General features: G+C 41.7%; 1 protein-coding gene across 1 annotated transcript in view; it reads right to left on the bottom strand.

Annotated features, from left to right (window-relative positions):
- Positions 1-324: 324 nt before the first annotated feature.
- The window catches only part of Depdc1b (DEP domain containing 1B), a 71167-nt gene continuing 53065 nt past the window's right edge, over positions 325-18426 (bottom strand). The window contains exons 7-11 of the mRNA XM_031360204.1: positions 17970-18110; positions 7271-7437; positions 5273-5449; positions 2968-3153; positions 325-1350 (exon numbers count right to left, since the gene is read on the bottom strand). Of these exons, the coding sequence (XP_031216064.1) occupies positions 1189-1350; positions 2968-3153; positions 5273-5449; positions 7271-7437; positions 17970-18110 (833 nt within the window). The 3' untranslated portion in view covers positions 325-1188. The remainder of the gene's footprint in view (positions 1351-2967; positions 3154-5272; positions 5450-7270; positions 7438-17969; positions 18111-18426) is intronic.

The raw sequence follows: 18426 nt of genomic DNA, 5'->3' as shown, positions 1-18426 counted from the left end.
CGGAGGCAGATCTCAAGTACAAGAACACAAAATCAGCTCAGGGTAATGACTCTCGGAGATATTTCAGATGCTTCACTATTTAGAATAGAGGAGGAAAGAAGAAGGAAGAGGCAGAGACAAACACAGTCAGACAGACAGATAAGACAGATAGACAGACATGGGGGAGGCACACTCTCCTGAAGCCAATACAAAAGCCAAAAATAAACCTTGCTTCCTTTCTGATACACATACAGAGTGATATGGAAATATTGGCAAAGGCACCTGAGGAGACTCCTTAATTTATCTAAGTAAATAGCAAAGAAGAAAGACACAAGACATAGTATATACATATAAAAAACTCAGTATTTATTTACATTCCATGTACTTTCAAAACAATGAAGATGAGAAAATATATTCATAAAAGAAATAATTCATCTTACTCAATCCATTTATACTTGTCTTAAAACCAAACAAAGACTTAATTTAGATTTACAGGCCTAAGGAAGCCCAAAGAACTCATCCAGCTCAACCTTCCGTCTTTAGCTAAGACTCAGATTACAGGGCCATGGGCAGATGCACACACACTATTCCACATCCAGACACGTGCAGACCCAGCCCGGCATACGGGTAATCAAAGAGCAACAGGCTAGTCTGCAATAAAAGGCACAGTTATAACAATGCAAAACATTAGGACTTTTCACAGTAACAAAACAAAAAAGGAGATTAAACAAACAAACAAGAACAAATAAGAACCCGTGGGACTTACGCAGGAGAAATCACAATTGGCAACTGGGTCAGTGCTACCACAGTAACAGCATACACAGTGTTGTTCTTATTCAAGTATGACAGTACTCTTCGGCTTGGTTTTCACAGATGCACAGGTGAGCATGGAGCACACACAGGGACTTCACACAACAGGGAAAACAACAAACAGAAGGAGGGGAAGGCTTTACCTTTTGATTCTGTAACCATCCCAAGCCTTTAACACCACCCTACACACGTGACTCGTAATCACTCACTCATCTGTACATCTCTACAAACAGCATCGAGATTTATAAAAATACTGACAATGGCTCAGCATGAAGAGTCGGGCAATCAGATGGATACTCTGAAACTCCGTATTTCAGTAGTTTACAACAGCCTTCTTGAACCTCCACTGACTCCCCGAGCCATCTCTACCACGGAGGCCTCTCAAGCTCCGCCACTGCGTCACATCCGGAAACTTCTAGTTCTCTGGAACGGCTGGAAAGGCTTCCTCAGTGCCCACACGAACAGCTGCTGTTTGGCCTTGGGTTTTTCAGGAAAGAGAAGTGCTTCACTCTCTGGGGTAGGAAATCGTTCCTGGTAGACTTCAGGGTAAGATTTCTGAAACTGAACAGGAGTCTAATATGAGTCAAAAAAAAAAAAAAAAAAGACAAAAAGAACCACAAAAAGTACACAGTCAAATTTGAGTTCCTAGCCCCTGCTTTTCTTTGCTTTGGTTAAATTGTCTGATGCTGATGCCTGCATCACTACCTCATCTTTCCATTTTCAGATGAAGTTTTCCTTATAATCAAACCCTTCAAAACACTCCCCTGTTAACTATCACGCCTTACTTGTCACAAAACACCAGTCACAAGTAAGTCTGAATCAAAATAACATTTGTTCTATACAAGGTCTGGCCCAGCTATGCCTTACCATCTCTCTGCTTCTCCAACACAGACTGGTCACCTTCTACCCAACAAAGAGAAGAGCGAACAAGGTAGAGGGATTGATTACTCCACGGACATTGTAAAGGAAGGGAATGTATTCTTCCTCTGATTTTTCACCACTCAACTCTTCTCCAACATTAACAGAAAAAAATGAGAGAGACCAGAGCCCTCATGATCAAGGAGTAATCCCATGTATACTCTATCCAGGAATTCAGTTGTTCAGGGAACTACAGACCAAGGGTGGCAAGGTACCACTTCTAATGCCCGCACTCAGGAGGCAGCCAGGAGGATGGCTAGGGAAAGGCTGGCATGGACTACAGAATGAAAACTAAATAACATCCACCAGAGTGAAGACTGGTCTTTAAGGGTGGCCAAAGCACACATAAGGTTAGAATGGGAAATGTCCTCCTGGGACCATGGCTAGAATATTTGATTCCAATGACTTTGGGAGGTTTTGAAAACTGGGAGCTCCAGAGGGCCTGGCTGGAGGTAAATCACTGGGAAAGCAGGTCCCTGCAGGTATATGACCCTAGCCATTTCCAGGGATGGACCAGGAATTTTCTGGCCCATGGGGGCATGAAGAGCCTCTGTATGATCTTGTTGCCAGGCAGGCACTCAACGACTCCAGGATCCCTCATCTGCTACAACAAGCAGCCCCCTGATGCCAGAGCCAAGGAATGAACTCTCCTCCAGCCCTTACGTCACTTCTGTCAGGCTTCCCTTCACACTGACAAAAACTAAGGGATGCAGTGCACCCTTCTGAATGAAAAAAACCTTAGGCTTGTTGCCTCACTCGGGAAGAACTAAGTTTGGCTGACTGGCATACTCAGTAAGGTCTGAGACAAGAAACCACATGGTGACATGGACGCCACCCATCTAAGAACAAATTTCTGCAAGGTAGAAGAGCTTTTGCAAATGCCTAACACCAAGGTAAAGGGGAGAACTGACTCTAACAGTGGTTCTGACTACTACATACGTGCATCTGCACATGCACACACATGTGCACACACACTAAGTATTTTCCTTACAGTCAGTTTCTGAAGTAACTGTTCAGCTGATTCAGATCATGTCATTAGTGAAACAAATGACAAATATCAGAACCTAACTCTACAAAAGAAATGCTCAGTAATGTACAAATGATACAACTGGGGAATCAATGTAGCTGAACTTCCTGAACGCAGAACCTGAATCAGAAACTCATGCCTAGGAGATTTATGTGAAGCCCATAAAAACGGAGAACGAAGGAACAACTTGAGACGAGGGGAGGGAGGCGTCTTCAGAAGAGCAGCCTCGTCACCTGCTTCAGCTTCTTCTTCTTCTCCTTGTTGGAGAGTCTGTCATCAGCTATGACTTCTTCCAACAAGGCTGCCAGGGGCTCCTGGGAGCCATGCACCCTTTGGTACTCAAACTCCTCGGGACTAATTTGACGGCAAAATGAAGGTGCAGACAGAGTGATATCCATATCAGCTCCTGGGTATTTTATCTGAAACGAAGCACAGAATTAGATTAAGTCAAAACCAGCATGTCTCCTGGTAGGAGGGGGATATTCCCTTCAGTTTGCTTGGGGGAAGCCATACTGAAAAGAAGGGTTTTGCACCTTTAAAAAAATACTTAAAGCCACAGTTTTAAATTTAAAATATGAGATTACTTTACTTTCCTGAACTTGAGGCCCATTCTAATAAAATAACAACAACAACAACAGGGAATACCTGTGTGTGTCCTTCAATAAGATCTGAAATTTAAACAGAAATCAAGGGCTGTTGAGTGGGAAGAGGCATTTTCTCGGCAAGCCTGGAAACCTGAACCTGATCTCCAGGAGCTGTATGAAGTCATCACTGATTTTATTCAGTCATAGCACAAGTCCGCCTTGACAAAGCCAAGCTTATATAGAGGTAAATTAATCATCATAGCCCACCCTTGATCCTCCAAAGCGCAGGACTCCCTGCAATCTGCCTGCTATGTACATGAGCACAGAAGCCCAGTGGGCCCCAGAGCTCTAGCCTTGCCTGGTGAAGACCTGAGGAGGCATCTCAGCTTACTCTTTAAAAGTCTGACTCATAAAAATATTAGGAGGAGAAATGGTAAACTAAAACACTAGTAAGACTATGTGTTTACCAATGCAAATGGCAAGGGTGTGTGTATGTGTGTGTGTGTATTTATATAATATACATATTATGTTATACACATACATATGTATATATTTTTTTCATGGTAATTATATCCAATGCAGAGGTAAAGGTGAAATAAACATGTGTTTTTTTATGCCACTGACATAAATTAAATTCAAGCAATCAAACTAAAAGGGTATTTGGCCATATGCAGTCAATACTTAAAATATATTTAAGGTGTTTGACTCAGCAGTGATACATTTAGGAATTTACTCTTAGACAATAGTTGTAGATCAGCTCTCTTCCCCAAATTTAGCTATAAAAATATGTACTAATATATTGCTTACAAAACAGAGACAAATAAATAAAGAACCTAAATATCAAACACAGCTGGAGATGGAACTCATGCCCATAATCCCAGGACTCAGAAAGCTGAGGCAGGAGGAACACCCCAAATTAAGGCCAGCCTGGGCTACATAATTTGTTCCAGGTCACCTTGGTCTTCAGTATGAGACCCTGTATTTTAAAACATAAAGTAAAATGAAACTTAAAAACTAAGAAGTGTAAAGCCTAGAGCACCACACTTAAGATAAATATGCATACATTTCTATAGTGGAATGTGCTATCAATATGGCATTAATGACATATATAGGTCACATATATGGCATTAATCACATAATAACAATAACCTCAATAGTAGTCACTCATTAAACATTTGCTATGTGATAAACATTAAAACATTATTGTAAGCACTTTTTTATATGTACAAGCCAAACAGAATAATAGTTATTATTCTGATTTTACAGAAAACAGGAAAAAAGAAGGTTGGGGCAAAGGCTGAAGCACAGTAACATTACTTCATTTGCCTAATAAGAAGGCACAACAAAGAAAAGGGCACACCCTCTATTCACACAGCATTTGCCTCCAGAGTGTGTAGAAGATGATGTCCCATTGTATTAATAAGTAAGAAAAACTTAGTTACTAAAAAAAGTGAGGGACAAAAAAAATGGAGAGAAGAGAAAAAAAGATAAAAATAAATCCATATTGTGAACATTTTACTGTAACTCTCACCTTGCTCATTTGTGTATATATAATCTATATTTCCGAACTTGGTCAATGTGTTGGGTTGATACCCAGATGGCAATGATTGATGCAATGAAACAAGTATGCATCCCATGGTTGTTCATGATAACAACAAACTCATGCCATGTTTAGTAGCAGACCTGTTATAAGCACTTTGTTCCTACCAATTCACATAATTCTTGGTACAAAATGTCAGGAAGAGGCTGGCAACCTTACTTGACTCCCTACTGCCTTTTGAGACAGGGTTTCTCCGTGTAGCCCTGGCTGTCCTGGAACTCACTCTACAGACCAGGCTGGCCTCGAACTCAGAAATCCACCTGCCTCTGCCTCCCAAGTGCTGGGATTGTGTGCGCCACCACCGCCCGTCCCCTACTGCCAATCTTACAGAACTGATGATGTCTCTTCCTTTACCTGGACTCTTCGCAGATGAGCCACACGCTCTTCTATGGAGGTCTGCAGGGCCAGAGGAACTTTCAGAATCTCCTGATAATTGTCCATCAGGAATGTCACCAGCCGAGCAGCTAGTAACTCATCTAAGTCTACTTCATCCTTAGAACACAAGATGCACCGGGAAAATGTCTGAACCATCTGGACCAAAACAAAACAGAAGGGAGGGAGATGGTGAAAATGCAGACATGAGCGGCCTTCTTGCCTTCTCTAAACTGAATGCCGGTTAGTTTGAAAGGCAAGTGTGAGTAGTTGGGGGGACGTGGCCTGAGGGTGCACATCCCAAGGGCACCTAGACACATGGGACCAACTCACATGGGAATCTCCCCCAAAGAGGCTCTGTAGAGAGAAGGTCATCAAAGGAATTGCTAAAACTCTCCATTTTACTCAAGGTATAATACACATATACGTTTGCATGCATGCATGCATACATACACACATGCCCATATATTCTGAAGTTTATATGAATTTAGCACTTTAAAGTTCAAAGAACTTCATAGCTACTTGGCCAAAGAATATCCCAGTTTCACTGCTTGTTTTTACTCTAAGTTCTTCAACCATCATATCTTTTCTTGGCTAACTTGCTTTCTCTACAATTTGAAATACACACTTGAGAACTGTCTTTGAACAAAGATACTGTGTATCACATGATGAGACTTTTTATAACCAAAAATATAAATATATAATATTTATATAAAATGTATAAATGCATATTTTATATAGATATAAAAATATGATAGCTAATATAAACAATATAGTTTAAACAAATTCATACTACTACTTCACTTGATTCTATGCTCTGGATTAAAGTCACATGGTATAGTCTGTCAAGTAGCACTAAGACTTAATTAAGACTTAACTAAGACTTAACACTGTGTCCCCTTCATGTTCATATTTGCACATATAGAGAGAGGCAGAAAAACTTGTGCTTGGAAATTTTCTGCTTGGAAAGAAAAACTTCAGTATATTTATGAAAGCTTTGAAATCATGTATAACACTTTATACTTACACACATATATATGTATATATGTACTTTGTGTGTGTGTGTGTGTGTGTGTGTGTTGCTATAGGGAAGAGGTACAAGTTTTCTTGGACTTTTCAAAAAGGTCTCTTTAGCTCCAGAAGGGATCAAGAGTCACCCCAGTGGGCAGTCTTGCTCCTCTCCCCAGGACGTAAGCAGGGGGCTCCAAGAGCATGGATAGGGCAGACGTGGTATTAGAGAAACAATCTCTCTAGCAGACTGTATGAGGAAAACCGGGAGAAGCAGGGTGTCATCTGTGGCAGACAGCGGCAAAGAAGAGTGACACGGAGATGCTGGCTGGAACACAGAATTTCTCAGTCAGGAGAAATTCTAGGAATCTGTCCATGACCAAAGCTACTAATGGAAACACATGGAATGTGTCAAAACTTTTAATCCACAGATATGGATAGATAAATGAATAGGTGGTGTGATGGGCATATTAATTAGTTTTAGTTAAATATTTCTATAGTGAGTCCACACATCAGAACAGCACATGAGTCCACAGATGTAGGAGATTCTCCCTCTTCCCAAGGTGTCTGGAGCAGCTGGGCTCTCCCCCTCCTACTGGAATCCACGACACCTGCGGCTGCTTCTCCTTCTATTGTATGTGCTGTCTCCGCTTGTTATGGAAGACTTCACAACGTTTCCTGTCCCGGAACAGGAGAACGTAGTTTTCCTGTCTGCTCACCTCCACTGTCTTTGACTGTAGGTAGTCATTTATAAAATGGCAAGAGAAGACACAGCAGCTGTCTCTACAGGGAGAGCCTGTTCCCTACTCCCTCTTCACTTTCCACTCTGCTCTCCAAGGGCCTTAGAAAGAAAGCACAGTAAGTCTGGGCGTTCAGCTGGCCATGCTCTCGTCTGGCCACTCAGGACAGGAAACCTAACCTGGTCACATTTCATCCTGAAAGCACAGATCACGGCAGATCTTAACAACCTACCAGGGTTCGGGTGCCAAAGCCGTCACACAGTGGGGGCATCTCCTTGTTTAGGCAGATCCTCACCATCATCCTCATCAACAGCTGTAACTTTCTCCTGTTTTCAGGAGGCAGAAGGAGACAGCAAATCTGAAATGCTTCAATGGCCATTTTCTCCTTCGGCAGCAAACCTGATTCAAAACAGAAGTTTCACCGCTCAGTACACAGCCTGCCTGACTGTGCCTACTTCCCCACATTTTTATAGTTATAAAAAAGTTATAAGAAAGGTTTCCACATATTCAATTACACCCCAGCAAAGCATACAGCATGCATGCACTATGACTCGAAAGTCAGCGTAGAAAATGCAAACCCTTAAGCAGGGATGAGATGTGAGACAAACACAGCTCTTTCCCCTCTCATCTACAACCACGCAGACAGAAGGAACACATTCATAGCACTCTCTCCCTGTAAACCAGGAGGGGTCCAGCTAGCACTAAAACCTAACCTTAAAGCCTAAAGTGATCAAAAATGTAGTATTAAAAAAAAAATGCATCCTAATTAGCAGGACAACCAAGATCAATCCCAATAGCTGCAGAAAGACATTTAGTAAACTCAACATCCTTTCATGATAAAAAATCCTCAACAAATTAGGACTAGAAGGACCATAGTGAGGGGCTGGGGAGATGGCTCAGCAATTGGGAGCACTGGCTACCCTCCCAGAGGATGCAGACTCAATTCCCAGTGCCCACGCGGCAGCTCACAACTGTTTGTAGCTTGAGTTCCAGGGGCTCAGATTCCCTCACCCAGACATAGATACAGGGAAAACATCAATGCACATAAAATAAAAATAAATAAATCATTTAAAAAATTCATCTCCAAAAACAAACAAAAACCTCAAAGGACCATAACTACGCACAGTAAATACCATTTGCAGTAATAAATAGCTGGGACCAGAGAGACGGGTCAATGGGTGAAAATTTTAGACAGACAAACCTGATGGCCAAAATTTGATCCCTGGAATCCTTGTAAAAAGTCTGATGCTACTGATCATTTATCTGTAAGTCCTCTTACAGCAAGATGGAAGGCAGAAAGGAAATTACCCAGAAGCACAGGCTGCTTAGCCTGGAGAGTGAAGTGCAGACTGCAATCTGCTCAAAAATGATGTGGAAGGGGGAAAACAATACCCAAAAGTTGCCTTCTGACCACACACAAGTCCCAACATACGTACACACATTCTCTTACACAAACACACAGAGGAAGGGGGCAGGGCTAAGAATGTACTTTTGTTTGAGAGAGAGACACACACACACACACACAGAGAGAGAGAGAGAGAGAGAGAGAGAGAGAGAGGGAGAGAGAGAGAGAAACAGGGAAACGGGGAAACAGAAAGATGGAGAAAAATGATTTGCATTATACTGATGAAGGAAATGAAAGGGTTTTTTTTTTCTGAATTGAGAAACATATGCTCCCTTTCCCCTCTTTTTATTCCACACAGCTGTGTTTAATGGCACACAGCTGGAGACATTACACCGCCTGACTTTAAAACACTATGAAGGCTGGAGGGATGATGACTGCTCAGCAGTTAAGAACACTTATTGCTCTTCTAGAGGATACTTATTCAAATTCCCCACTCAAGTCCAGCACCTCACAAATGCTGATAACCCCAGCTTCAAGGGATCCAATACCCTCTTCTGGCCCCTGCTGACACTAGACATAGAGACACACATACACAAATAGCCGTACTGTGCAGACAAAAGGACACAATAGACTATAGAAGTGAACCACCAGTTGATTTCCAGCAAAGGCACTAAAGGACACACACCGGACAACCATCCCAACAGTGTGGAAAGTCACTCACATACGCAAGGGTGAAATGAGATCCTGACGCCTTACCAGTCTCACAAAATACAGCCCCCAAATGGATAAAACTTCATTGTTAACACTTGACATTATGAAACTTCTAGAACAAAAGAAAGGCTGGCCTCAAACCCACAGCACCCCTCCTGCTTCAGCATCCCAATTCTGGAATTGAAGGCATAGCATGACATAAACTAGAGACAGAAAGACAAGTGCCTCATGACCTCAATCACATATGGAATCTGAATGAATTGATCTCATAGAACCAAGAGTTGATGATCAATGGTTACTATAGGCCAAGTGAAGTGCTAGTCTTGACCAGTGTGTGCTAAGAAGCAGTCAGGTACAATTAGAAGGCCCTGGGACATGTGACATTGCATAGTCAAGTGACAGATAACAATAATGCCAAAAAGCTACACAGAAATACGTTCGATGTTTTTCTCATTTAAAAAAGAAAAGAAGGAAAACCAGCTCTAGGCCAGCAAGATGGCAGAGGCAGGTGAGGGTGCTTGCCACCAAGCCCTCTGATCCAAGTTTGAACGTGGAACCTGCAGAGTGAAAAGTGAAAACTGACTCCCACAAGTCGTCTTCTGACTTCCACATACATGCCATGTCGTGTACATCCTCATACACACATATGCATACCCTTGCACATATAGAAATGTGATTCAAAAATTTAAATAGTTGCACCTCATTACCAAGACGTTGCACAATCAGAACCTCGTACTGTTGTAAGATTCGGAGAACCGAGTCTTACATCGTCCCATTCACAAAAACACAGAGATGGAGAACGATGCGATTAGCATGAGGTTTTTAATGATCCAGTATACTGGGGTAGTCCAGCATTAAGGCAAAGACGACTCTGAGGAACAAAAGCACACACCTTTTATACCTTCCCAGTACATAGGTTTACAGCATGAGTTGATTATCTCTCATTGGTGAAGCCCATTGTCTTTTGAGTCCATTGACCTCTGTGCCCCAGGTGAGGAGGAGATCCCGGTTGCACGTAGGAGGGGTGGGGGGAGATCCACTCCTACTGGGGACATTTCCTAGAACCGGGCATTGCCCCCGAAATTAGGGCATCTCCTAGGGATGGATGTTTGCTCAGTAAACCCTTCTGAAGCTCTCTGTCTTTAGGCTTAATGGACATTCCTGCCTCCTCGGTATGTTTATGAGGTGTCCCTGTTTGCTCAAGTCTTACACTACTTACGCACCAGCACTTCACAGGGCTTAAATCCAGTGCTATTAATGATCAGTGATATGTATCTTCTTATGTGTGCTTGTTAGGAAATCATCTCTTTTATAATATGTCTATTAAAAGTCAGTGCCTGCTTTTACTGTATTCTCTTATTAAAGAGTTCCAAATATATTTCAATGTTAATTACTTTACATGTTACTGTGGCAAAATACTAGGGAACGGGCAACTTAAGGCAGAACTTTTGGCCCTCAGCTTAAGGGTATCACCAAGAGGGGGGGTCATGCAGTACTCTCAGTGGGGAAGCAGAGAGTGATGGGTACTTACGCTCAGTCCACTCCTCCTTCATGTTCAGTGTGGGGCTGGAGTGGCACTGCTCACAGTAAACAGGGTCTCCCCAGCTCAGCTGGACTAATCCAGGTAATCTCTCAGAGACAAAGATATGCGTCCATACTGACTCCACTCTAGTCTATTCTTTTATGTGTATGTCTGAACACCACATGTGTGCTTGGTGCCAATGGAGGCCAGAAGAGGGCATTGCATAGGTCACCATGTGGGTACTAGAATCAAACCCAGGTCCTCTGGAAGAGCAGCCAGTACTCTTAACCACTGAGCCATCTCTTCAGCCCCTCTAACAGTGACTCTAAACCCCACCAATTTCACACCCAAAATTAAGCATAACGTCTGGCTTCAAGTATTTTCTCAGATAGATAATCAGTGTGTGTCATTCCAGTCTCTTTTCTTTGCATTTTAATGGTATGTTCTGTGTGTGTGTGTGTGTGTGTGTGTGTGTGTGTGTGTGTGTGTGTGTGTGTATGTGTGTGTGTGTTTCTCTATGTAGCCTTGGCTGTCCTGGAACTCACTCTGTAGACCAGGCTGGCCTTGAACTCAGAAATCCACCTGCCTCTGCCTCCCAAATGCTGGAATTAAAGGCGTGAGCCACCACCGCCCGGCTGGTATGTCCCTTTTTTAATTTATTTGTTATTATCCAGAATATTTTTCTTGGTTTTTGTTTACTTTTCAATAACTATAAATCACACTAAAGAAATGTCTTTGTCCTGGAAAAGAAAAACTAAACAACAAAGCTTTCATGTATCACTTGCTTATCTGACCTTGTTTTAGAGGGAGACTGAATGGTGTGGACATAACCCTGGTGGTTCTAAGAGGAAACAGCACTAGTGGCAAATGACAACCTACTGGTGGTGTTTGTGAGAGAGGAGACCCTGTTAGAACGTTCTAGTGACTCATGGGCCAGAAGGGGAACAGTGTTAGCTAATCACCTCAACAGACTTTGACTAAAGCACAGACTTTGGAAGTTGCTGGAAACAGATAAAAACAAGGTCAGATTGCCTCAGTTTCCAATCACACCAGTCTATCAGTATCCACAGGCCACACACTGCCGAGGGCTCCTCCTTCCATCGGGAGGTGTGGGCAGAAGGTTTACTCAGGCCCTTCCTAACACAGATGTCAAGTGCCAAAGCCAGGCGTGGGCAGGGAAGAGGTAGAAGAGGCACCAAGTGCCAAAGCCAGGCGTAGGCAGGGAAGAGGTAGGAGAGGTACCTTCAGAAGCCCTGCAAACGTCACACACCCCTCTCTGGCTCCAGGTTTCTTCATGCTTAGACACTGAAAAAGCATCTGGAACTGACGGAAGCCTTTTTAGGATGAACTTTGTCAGGCCTCCTGGGCCCACTAGATGGCCAGTCTGTGCTTCTCTGTGCTTCAACTCTTCTCTCTTTCTCTCATTCTCTCTCTCTCTCTCTCTCTCTCTCTCTCTCTCTCTCTCTCTCTCTCTCTCTCTTTCTCTCTCTCTCTCCCCAACTCCTGCCTGAGAGCAAGGGCCCCACTAGTGTGAATCTCAACATCAAACATGATCTGCCCATTCTCATGTGGAGAAGGGCTGCTACAGTAGGAACTGCCCACAAGCTGGCCTGTCCTGGTTCATGCTGTGTGTGCCCCCATTTTGGTTACTGGGATGAGGCATGTACTCATGTCAGCCCCACACCTCCTCGACATTATTGTTACTGTTGCTGCTGCTCACGGGCAGTTCTTCCCCGGAGCGGCTCATGCCCACAGGCCATGGTTTTCCTCACAGTGGTTGCTGTTCTGGTGCAGGGTCATCTGTGGTTTAACAAAATTACACACCACTGCTGGTGACTGAACATTTACTTGGGGCCACAGCAACATCATCTACCATTCTCAGAGAAAAAAACACAAGTCTAGTCTCCCTGACCCCTTTTTCTACATTTTCTGATGGAGTATTCCAAACAGGAGACACTTCTAATCTTAATGAAGTCAATTTGGTTGAATTTTTATTCATTGTTTTAACTTTCTGTATGTATATCTTTGCCTACCCGAGACTGCAAGAATCCTCTCCTACATTTTCCTCTGGCAGGTTTTAGTTTGGTTTGTTATGTTAGAGTCTAATATAAAGTATGAACAAGTGCAAAGAGAACAGAAAAGCTCACTCTTTCCAGTTGTTCTAACATCGTTTCCTGGAAACACTATCCTTTCTCTTAGTTTCTCTTGCAAAGCCACTTGCTATTGGTATATGAAACTATTTCTGGACTTGTTCAAAAGAATAATGAGATGTGAACACTCTTTAGGAGGGTCTGGGAGTCCCAGAAAGGCCATCGTCATGTCTGTTGAACAAGGGGGTTGGTGTCAAAGTTTCATTTTTATTGAAAACAGATAAAAAAAAGAAAAAGGTTATACTGAACCAAAGGATTTAAAATACATATCAGCTGGCAAGAATTTTTTGCTTAAAGAAATACACAACTTTTTGCTTAAAGAGAAACTATTTCTTTGGAGATTTTTAAGGAAAGGCAAGCAAGGGTTACTTCAGGAAGTTATTCAAAAGTAGATATAGGTTCTCCATGCTGAAGACAGTGTACTTTCCTGCATGAATCCCAAACACAGCACTTTAATAATCCCTTTGGCTTTTAGGTTCGGAAAGTTTTTTATTCATCCAAATATTGGGTGAAGATTTCATGTAGCATTTAAAAATATTTTTATCTTCATCTTGCTGAGATAGTATGGGAAGATTCTTGGACTTTCTTCCCAAAAGTTTTGTCACTCGCCCTAGTGATCACTGATATAAATAACTTACACATTTGGTTACATCCAAAGAAAAATCTAGACATTTTTCTAAATTGCTACCTTTACGGAATACCTAACTCTACTTTATTTCAACAACCATCAGAGATATTTGAGGGTGAATAGACATCTGTGTCTTGGCCCATCTGCATCTTCAAAGCTCCAGTCACAAGACCTGAGCCCTGAAAGCAGATGACCACCACCACCACCACCATGAGGTACACAGAAACAAGAGCCCTCTGTCTATGCAAGCACACTAACTAGTCACTCTCTGAGAAAAGAGCTCATAAGGCTCAAGAACTGAGGTAGCCTGGAGAATATAAGGTCAGGTAAAGATGGCATACTGTTCTGCGGGTCACGCACCAGACCACAAACAAACAAACAAAACAGTGAATACTACCCATTTATTTGGATAAGTAAGATAGTCCAGTGCATAATGATTCTAGTGAATGGCAATGCCATTTTCAAGATTCAGGTTAGAAGGAAACAATAAATAACAAAGAGCTGTCACCTGAACCTTCCAGTTCCCTGGCAAGGAAGGCAGGCAGCACAGCTGAACACACATATGAAACAAATGTGAAGCAGGAACTAAGTGAATTCCATCAAATCCTGAGACGAAATGGCAGCAGCAAGCTGGAGTCCATGTTCCCAAACCGTGGCTCCTTCTGCTGGAAGTATTCAGGCAGCATCACCTTGTGAGTCTAAAACCTCAAGCCCCAGACTACCAGATCCTTCCATTTTTCTTTTTGAAAGTCATAAATATAAATCATTTATATATGTATATATTTTTTTAAAAAAACACTCACTCAGTTCAAACTAGATGTACCTATAGAATGTTTAAATAAGCAAGGTTAGTACAAACCAACTGTGGGCCACTGTTTCTAAACGCCCTGCTTGACTGCATCTCGTTTACTGCCTCACCTTCATCTAGCCTCAGCACGTAAAGAGTCAAATGCTACACAAGTCAGTGGACTGTGAGCTGGAATGTGGCATTCAGGACTTGAGCGTCAAACAGTCATCTTGGAAAGTAAAGATCAATTGTGGACAGTTGGCTTAGTTAGACTGCTGAAGTATGTTGTCATTATTGGTAAAGAATAAGATTCACATTGCCAAACATGTCAAAAAAGATTTTTTTCTTTCTGATACCCTTCCCATATTTTTAAACATTGCTTGATTCCTGAAAGAGGGTCTTGCTATGTAGCCCAGGCTAGCCTCAAATGTGAGTTCTCCATGTCTCGACCCCTTAAGTGTTGGGGCATTATAGGCATGGGCCACCACACCTGTGTCCTTTCAGTGGCATGCCCAATTTCATACACCAGTGCTGACCAACAGCTCTAGTCACGAGGTCTACCATGTTCAATCATGCAAAGGCTTACAAAGTAGACTGGTTCCTTACTTTAAAAAACGACATCCTACTTCAACCAAAGCCACGAAGTTTAAGAGATGAATAAACCCTACTAAATTTAACCAACGTATTTAGATATTTCCTTTTATCTATTGTTTATATTAGATATTCTTTGTTAATCAGGTAAACAAATTATAATCTTTCAGTCTAGGTTTTCTTCTTTCACTTATAGAAGGATATTTTAAAAAATTATTTCCAATGCACATGTCATATATATACATATATATATATTTACCAGTCACATTCAATAGACTATTCTGTCTGATAACTAAAAGCAATACATTTCTAAATGTGCATCATTCTCTACCTCAAATCCTTTATATATAACTCTGATAGCAACTTGGCATGAAGCCAGTTTTAACTCCTACCTCAGCTCAAAATAATTGTGAAAGACAAACAATATAAAAAAAAAAAAAACAAATTCAAATTGGAATTTGTGTTTTTTTTTAAAAAAAACACAGTCATTCTGTTTCAAATAATTTTCCTATAGACTAATACAAAAATTGAAAAGGAGAAGGAACGGTAAGGGCTGATTTTCAGTCCAGTCTTTAGAAGTCTGGTATAAGCAATGCTGGTGGCACTGGGTATGGATAATGAGAATCTATTTGCTTAGTCCACAGGCACCCTCTACCACAGGGAGAAACACCGTTAGTCACAGATGCACAAATGTATAAGCCCTCAATCAGACTCAGCTGGAACAAAATACCAAAAAGACTCAACAGTCTCAAGACCCTATAACAGAACTGGGTTGGTGGCACACACCTGTACTCAAGTACTCACACAGGAGAAGAAGAGGGTTAGGAGTTCAAGGTCAGCCTGAGCTACAGTGAATTCGAGGCCACTGAGTCTTCATGAAACTCTGTCTAAAAATCAAATCAAAACCATAATAGATCAACTGGGCTTAAATAAAATACCCAAAAGAACTAGTGGTTTTAAAATGCCATAGTAAACTAGGTCCTCCATTTATCCCCAGTGGTGGCATGTCTAAAAATAATTACTTCTAAGACAAGGTGGCTCAGTGGTAAATGCACTTGATGTGGAACAAGGGAAAAAGAAAACCAACTGAACAAAGTTGTCCTCTAATCTCAACAAGTACACAATGGCATGTGCACCACATGCATCATACACACAACAAACATGCAGACACACAGTAATAAATAAAAATGTTAGAAGTAGTTATTATTGCATATACGATTATTAGTGACTATATTTTGTCATTGTCAGAGAACCTACAGAAGCATGAATCTAAAGCGCACTGCTAGGAGTTCAGGTAACATTCACATACGCCTGACATTTTGCTCAGATGCTGTGGCCGAGCCACATTTTTCAAAGACAGAAAGGAAGAATTAAAGGAATTAGGAAAAATGAAAGAAGTACACATGGGATGGGATGGGATGGGATGAGAAGAAGCTAAGGAGCAAGAGCACGCTAATCCCTCTCAAATCTGCAGGGGAACTGAAGAACACACAGTGTACATTCTGACAAGAAAAAAGTACTGGGCTGGAGAGATGGCTCAGAGGTTAAGAGCACCGACTGCTCTCCCAGAGGTCCTGAGTTCAATTCCCAGCAACCACATGGAGGCTCACAACCACCCGTAATGAGATCTGATGCCCTCTTCTGGTGCGTCTGAAGTCATCTACAGTGTACTTATGTATAATAATAAACAAATCTTTAAAAAAAAAAAAAGAAAAAATACTTACAGCTCACAGGGAAATCTGATTTCTAAAAGGAAAGGAACAATAGCTATAATCCACCATGCCCCCCCCATCTTTCATGTTTCCTTCAAGGTGTAAATTCTAAGTGTAAATCCATATGAAGAATAAAAACAAGTTTTACGTGAATAATAACGTTACTGTTCTTACTTCACATATTTCAAGAACCAAATGGTCCTATAAAAACTTGTGTCTTCTAATAAAAAGCAATTACCTTCTAAATGACAATGTACCTCCTACACTGTTCACAAAGTCATACCTAGAGTAATAGATTTAGTCATGAAGAGTCAACGTCAAATTCACATTCTTCTCTACCAAGAGTGTTCGTTATACTCTTATAGAAAAGATGAACAACATCCTGCTTTTCCTTCAGAGACAGAACTCGCTGGTCTTTGTTCTGGTTTACAGGTTAGCTGTTTTCTTTTGTTCCTTTCTGGAGCAAGACTTAAGCACTCTGTCAGTTTTTATTTCAAAAACGCCTATGTGGCTAGCTTTTACAGTGCAGGAAGGTACTACACAGGCTGCCAGGGGCAAAGAGGCACCAACCGTCTTACCCAGCTGTGGGCCCTGCACTGCCTTAACAAAAGCATAACTGCATGGAGGGAACCAACCACTTGCTGACTGGCTTTGAGATCCTGCTCCATGGGAAGAAATTAATGCCTGGTGCTGCAAACATGGGTTACCAAAAAGAAAGAAAGAAAAAGAGCCCATGGCACTAGTGGAGAACAGGGAGAATTCTATACGATCCAGAGGACAGGGGTTGTGTTACAGAATGCTCTCTCCCAGAATGACATGGCTGTCGTGCTCCTGAGCTCACAGCAGCTATGATTATTCACACAAGACTGGGCACCTCACACTGCATCATGGGTAAAGATCTATACAGGCAGTGAGAAATGGCTGGAGGAGATCAGGAGTCGCCACTCCACCGGAGAAACCATCAGCAGGAAGCATTTTCTTCGGTGGTATAACCACTAAAAGGTGCAATGATCCTATGAATGGCTCTTACAAATGGGTCTCACACACACACAGAGACAGAGACAGAGACAGAGAGAGGCAGAGAAAGACAGAGAGACAGAGAGAGAGGGGGAGAGAAAGAGAGAGAGAGAGAGAGAGAGATGAAAGTAGCAGTTATACTTGTGAAGTAGAATGGGATAACTTAAGGAAAGATAATATATTATTTATGTGTACAAAAATGTCTGCATGGGACCCATTATTATATATAATTAATGCATGCTAATAAGAAGAAATACTCATATGAAATCTCAAAAAAATTACAAGTAAATAATTTATAAAAATATTAAAAATAAAATAAAAAGAGAATAAGATATTAGAGCAAAGTTTCAAATGGGAAAATTTGTTTTTGAAAGAAAATGTTCTGAGCTTTTTCTAATGGAACTTTCAAGACAGTGACGGCAGAAAAGATTCAACATCAATCTGTGGAGACGCTGGCTATGCACTCACCTAATACACTGACGAAAGCATCAAAGAGATGAAACGTGAGCAGTGGCTCCTTCAGGTGACCATAGTAATCTGCTATCGTTTTAAAGACATCTTTCTCAAATCCCAAGTACATAGGCTGCTTCCAATCTGTACAGTTGGGCCCTTTAAAAAAAAAAAAAAAGAGAGAGAGATACATCTGGGTTGTTTCCAGTTCCTGGCTATTACAAACAAAGCTGCTATGAACATAGTTGAGCAAGTGTCCTTGTGGGATGGTGGAGCATCCTTCTGAGTATATGCCTAGGAGTGAGATAGCTGGGGATAGAGGTAGAACTAGTCCCAAGTTTCTAAGAAACTGCCAAATTGATTTTCAAAGTTGTTGTACAAGTGTGCAATTCCCACCAGCAATAGAGCAGCGTACCCCTTGCTCCACGTCTTTGCCAGCATGTGCTGTCACTTGAGTTTTAGATCTTTGCCATTC

This window comes from Mastomys coucha, unplaced genomic scaffold, assembly GCF_008632895.1.
Source record: "Mastomys coucha isolate ucsf_1 unplaced genomic scaffold, UCSF_Mcou_1 pScaffold8, whole genome shotgun sequence".
NCBI classification, from domain to species: Eukaryota; Metazoa; Chordata; class Mammalia; order Rodentia; family Muridae; genus Mastomys; species Mastomys coucha.
The sequence above is the reverse complement of the archived record's forward strand: the minus strand, read 5'-3'. Positions and strand labels throughout refer to the sequence as shown.